General features: G+C 38.7%; 1 protein-coding gene across 1 annotated transcript in view; it reads left to right on the top strand.

The window, feature by feature from the left end:
• Positions 1–6,000, top strand: part of WWC2 (WW and C2 domain containing 2) — a 415,307-nt gene that overhangs the window by 261,818 nt on the left and 147,489 nt on the right. Inside the window, exon 5 of the mRNA XM_007940882.2 lies at positions 4,532–4,611. Within this exon, the coding sequence (XP_007939073.1) occupies positions 4,532–4,611 (80 nt within the window). The remainder of the gene's footprint in view (positions 1–4,531; positions 4,612–6,000) is intronic.

Below are 6,000 nucleotides of genomic sequence, written 5' to 3'. Positions count from 1 at the left end.
GGGGAAGATTAAGAATAATAATAAAAAGGACAAAAATATTAATAATACTAGTTGTTTTAAAACAGACAAATGCAAGCAAACTAATCACCCGAAAAAAGAAAGCGAAAAACAAAAAAAGAAAAAGAAAAAAAAATCTCGGTGGAGGACAGGGCAACGCACCCAGGCTCCATCTGAGCACACAGACTGTGATGGACTTCCTGTGGGCCCAGAAGGTTGGTGGGAGAGAGCTGGCTGCACCTCCATTCACGAAGCATGTGTGGGGTATAAGATTCACAAGAGGAATGTCCTACCTTGTCAGTCTTTCAGGTCCCGAGTGTCCTTGGGGTTGCTGGAAAGCAGAACATGTTCTTAAGCCCCAGGAATCTGCGACTGCTGTCCCTTTAAATATCCAAAATAGTCAAGCTGCTTTTAGATCTTCAAAATGGCGGCATCCTCTGGACTGGCAAAAGTCCACAGCTTAGCCCACCTTTCTCTTCACCTTTTTCTCTGGTTGTTCTCCAGCGACCATGCACAGTCCTCCGCGCAGTCCCTGGCTAGTAGAGTCATTTTTAGGTTAATTCTTAGGTCCTACCACCACTCGGGAATCTCCAAGCTGTCTGTGCCATCAGGATCACTCAGGATCACTGCCAGACTGCAGCTCCATCTGTCTTGTTTTTTGGTATTTTCACGCAAATTTCTTCTGCTAGTTGGGGTTTAGTCCACTTCTATATCCTTCCCTTCAAGGTTCAGGTGTCCAAGATTATCTTCTGTGTCTGTGTTAATTAGTTTCCCTTTTCTTTGTTGAAGAGGGTCTGTGCAGTCTTTCTGCCTAGTCTGCCATCTTGCTGGATCTCATGTCTTGGGTTCCTTATAAAAGGCAAATTAAAACTGCATCTGTGCAATATTGTATGTGTAGATTGAAAGTAGGTAGGGTACTTATACTTAGCACAATGCCTAAAACACATAAAGTGATCATAAATGTTAGCTATCACAATAGTTTCTTAGTAGAGCCTACCTTACACTAAATGTGCAAGTTATCGCGGCTTAATTCTATCCCTGTGCTCTAAGGACATTATTTTTTACCTTGTCCTCTACAGCTGAGCAGTTTTAGATAACGGAAGAGTAGAAAAAGTGATCCACTGGTAGTTAATGATTGTTGTCAAATAGATCTTGCAGAAGAAAGGTTGTTGAACTACTAGTTAAGATAGTACTCTAAATCCAAAAACAATGGGAAATAATGTATTTTTATTTGTCAGTATACCATGAACTTTATCAGTTAAAAAATAAATATAATGCAACATTGATTTGGAGAACTGAGAATCTTTCTACTAAGAAGACTAATCAAAATAAAAAAACATTAGGTTATAGCCAACTTTAAAAGTAGATGAAATATACCATTGTCACCGAACATACAATAAAATCTCATTCATACTAGGTAAACAGGAGAATATGAGTTTGTCAGAGTGAATTATTGACTTTTTAAATGATAACTTTAGAAAAGAATTTAAATTGGTCTATCTGCACAATTGAAGTAATTGTAAGTCGAATGCTATTTTAAATCGACGAGATTTACTCATTGCTTTAATTCATTTGCTCTAGGTGGGCTCAGTATCACCATTTTTTTTTTAATCACCTATATATTCAAAGGTGAAGATGGTTTCACACCTGCTATTAGAGTTACTACTAATATTTGAGTTATTTTTATTTATTGTTTTTACTTTTTAAATGAAAGTTGTTACTGTCCTTTCAGCTCAAAAAGAACTAGAGAATGTGGCCAGATATAGAAGTTCACATGGGATGAGCTATTGGTTACTGATGGCTCTTTTGACATGATAATATTCTAATACTAAAACTGAAATGTCATTGTGATAGCCCATGAATGAGGTCCTTTCTCTCTATTAATATTAAAGCACCTTCAAAATCCTAGTCAGTTACCTTCTTCTTCATGAGATTTGCCCTGATTCCCCAAACCATAGGAAATCCTTTCCTCCCATACATTCCAATCACATTTTGTTTATAACTTTGTACTTACACATTAGAGTTTGCAATGTAATTATTTCTATTTCCTTTTCTCTAATAAAAAATTAATAAGTTCCTTAGGGCACAAACTACTAAGCATTCAAATAAGCCCAACAGATAAATTATTACCTATTTCATACAGAGTACTGTGCCTTATAGCATACAAGCATGAATATTGCACAGCTTTTGTCCTTGTCATTATATTCCTTATAGTACCTAGTCGTCCTCCTAACTTTTTTCTTACCTTCCATGATACTCTTTTTTCCTTAATACTTCTCTTGCCACAGGAGTCCCTGGATGGTGCTGATGGTTAAGTTCTTGGCTACTAACCACAAAGTTGGCAGTTTGAACCACCCAGAGGCACCTCATAAGAAAGTCCTGGTGAAAACCCTGTGAAGTGCAGCTTTAGCCTGAAACACATGGGGTCGGCATAAGTTGGACTTGATTCAATAGCAACTGTGGTTCTTTTGTCTTTCTTGCTACTGCTTCACAGTATATTTTGTCTCTTTCCTTCCTAGACTTCTGAATGATGAAAATGGCCAAGGCTTATTCCTGAACTCTTCTCTTTTCAAAACACTCTGTATAGGTGGTATTTTTTTCATGAATGTAAATATCATTATTATGTCAATGACTCAATGTCATGCCTCTAATCAAGTCACAGCTTCTGAGCTTGGAGTCTACACAGTACAGTCTCCTTTGAAGCCTCATCCCCATTGCCATCAAGTCAGTTCTGACTTACAGCAACCCTATAGGATAAAGCAGAACTGGCCCGTAGGGATTTTGTAAATCTTTATGTAAGCAGACTGTCTCATCTTTCTCCCATGGAGTGACTTGTGGGAGTTGAAGCACAGACTTTTTGGTTAGCAGCTGGATTCGTTAACCACCGCATCACCAGAGCTCCTTGAAGCTTTATAGCGTCTCAAAAATAACATGTCTGAAAGAAAACTCTTGGTCTTTTCCCCAAAATCTGTTCTAGCTCGCAAGGAAATCACCTTCATCCACCCAGCTGTCAAGGCAAAATCCTGGAAGTAATCTTTGATGCATCCTTTCCCTCACCATTCGGTCCATCACCAAGTCCTGTTGATCTTGCTTCCAAAATATATTTCTTCTCTGTTCTCTGCAGAACTGTCCACATCCCAGGCCACAGTGCAAGACTCTCTGGTCCACGCCATCAGAGTGATCATTTGAAATCATAACTTAAATCCCACTTTCGTTCTCATTGTTATTAGTTTAAAATTTAAAAATTTTCAACATGACATAAAGATTATGTAACCAGGTCTTTCTTTCCAATGCCATCTCATGCCACGTTTTCTCTATAATCCATTCATTAAATTCTAGAGATTTGCTAACTTCCCTGCCCTTCTCCCTTCCTGTTTAGAACTTTTGTACAAGTTCTATCGTTTCAAAACCTTCTGCCAAAGGAACTCCCACTAACCCTTTCTCTCAGCTCAAACATCATTTCCTTAGAAAGGCTTTATCCAACCCCTCAGACTAAATTTGGTCTCATTTCCTTTTATATCTCAAAGTATCTTTAACTTTTCCTTTGTAATAACTCTGGTAATTGGTAATATTTATTCAGTTGGATGATTATTTGCTCACTATCTGGCTCCCCCATTGTTCTATAAGATCCATGAGAGTGTCTGTTTTGTTCATGTTTCAGTCCCTGTACCTGACACATAGTAGAGAGTCAATAAATAATTTGGTCATCTACTGTTTTCGTGATACTCTTCCGGAAGCTTGAGGAATAGCTCATGTAATGCAGCTTCTTTCGTGTGAGCTTCAGAGAGTTAAATACATAGACAAATAATTTCAATTCTTGAAAAATGCTGTAAACTAATTAAAACTGAGTAACATGCATGACAGGGTGTGACATGGATAGGGTGGTTAAAGAAGTACTCTTTGAGAAGGTAACATTTGTGCTGTGTAGTGAAGTGAATGAACCACTGAATCTGGGAAAATAGCATTCCAGGCTATAAGAATAGCACATGCCAAAGTGTCTAAGTGGTTTCATCTGACCTGGCAAGAGGTGGGTCATCATCATACCTGGAGTGCAGTGAATGCAGGCTGTAGAATGTAGGCTGTTAGAGTTAGAGATACCTTGGTGTGAAGTTTTGACTCTGCCCTTGGAACCAGAAAAATCACTGCCATCGAGTTGATTCCAACTCACAGCAACCCCCATTGGGCTTCCAAGGTGGTAAATCTTTATGGAAGTAGATTGTCCCATCTTCCTTCCATGGAGGATTTGGTGGGTTTGAACCACCAACCTTGTGGTTAGCAGTCAGATGTCTTAGGCACTGCACCACTGGAGTTCCTTGTTATTTATGGGGAAATTGAGGGTAATAATGTTATCCATTGCATAGGATAGTTGCTTATAAGATAATGAAGGTAAGTGGTAGTAATAATATACATCATTGAGGTAAAGGCTACCTAAACTAATGCTCTTTTTATGTATTTAATATTTAGCTAATGAATGATCTTTTAAAACATTGTTGTTATGTATTTATCTTACATTTTCATTGATTTCTCACAAAAGGTTAAAAAGCTGAAGAGAGAACTCTCACAGATGAAGCAAGAATTGCTGTATAAAGAACAAGGTTTTGAAACATTGCAACTGTGAGTATAAAATTACTGAAAATTAACTTTAGAATAGTTCAAAGCCCTCTAACTAATACCAATGAAAATAAAAGTACAGATTACATAAGAGATTTCTCAAAGAAGTGAAAAAAAGTCCAAAACTCTGTACCAAAAACCAAAATGTAATCAAGCAATGAATAAAAACTTGGGGAAATCTTTATTCTTTGGAAAGGTGTGAAATTTTTAGTAATCATTCACAATCCAAAGAAAGTAAAGGGGAGAGTTTAACTTAGTCTCCTGGCACTTACCAACTTATGATTGTTGTTGTTAGTTGCCATCAAGTCGATTGAATTTGTAGAGATCTTAGTGTGCAGAATAGAACTGTTCCGTAGGTTTTAAGGTCATATCCTTTAGGAAGCAGATCATCAGGCCTATCTTACAAGATGCCTCTGCATGGATTTGAACTGCCAACCTTTCCATTAGTAGTCAAGCACTTAACTGTTGTGCCAACAGAGTGGTAGAGAGCATAGCTGATAGGCAGAAATTTCTGTCTACATTATGTCCTAAAGAGTAGACTGGGTGGGCTACTACTTGGCCCTCTAAATGAACCTGCAACTTCTTTGAGCACTTGGGTTAGAGGCCTTTGACTGCCTTTCCGCTACCTGTAGGGATGGCCTGGAGCCTAACCCTGACTGATCTTGGGGGCAAGGACAAGAATATGCTCCTAATTACTATATTCCTTCTGTTCTTTATGGTTTAGCACTGATGTTTGAAGGGCTGTTGTTAGCATAGCTTTAGATCGGGCCAGGTTGAATGAAAATACAGTGACAGAGTAGCAGGATCTGAAAATTCTGCTCCATTCCTAGCCCTTGGATGCCATTGCTCATGAGTCCCTGCCTACCCACACATGACAGGCATACCTGAGACTTTGCAACTCTCACAATCTTCACTCTACAGGGTATCTAATGCAAAGGAAGAAGCTAATGGTTTTCACAGCCCATGACCACAGAAAGAGTCGGGGATTTTCTCCCTTGAAAGGCAGCCAGCACCTCCACAGAGCAGGTTTTGGTGCTTCTATAGGGATTTCCATGATTGATTTTGTGTTTGAGCAGGTTTCGTGTTCTTCCTGGCATCTTAGTTGGTAGTATCTCAAGAATGCTAAGCTAGTCTCAGGAACCACCAGTGTGGAAAGTACCAAATTCTGTTCCTGTTCCTTGTGAAATCCTATTCCGACTTCTTGGGACAGTCCAAGATAGTAAAGCCCCTTTAAAAAATCCTGTGTGTCTTTGGCTGCATACTGATAAGCATAAGCTAATTGTTCGATTGTTCTGTCTCTTTGGATGATGAGTTGTATCTTGGGACACCTGGGCACTGTGTTTGATCACCAGTCACATGACGTTAGTTTTAGACATTTAAAAAAATACATTT

This window comes from Orycteropus afer, unplaced genomic scaffold, assembly GCF_000298275.1.
Source record: "Orycteropus afer afer isolate SDZICR_OR568_19922 unplaced genomic scaffold, OryAfe1.0 scaffold00073, whole genome shotgun sequence".
NCBI lineage: Eukaryota > Metazoa > Chordata > Mammalia > Tubulidentata > Orycteropodidae > Orycteropus > Orycteropus afer.
The sequence above is the reverse complement of the archived record's forward strand: the minus strand, read 5'-3'. Positions and strand labels throughout refer to the sequence as shown.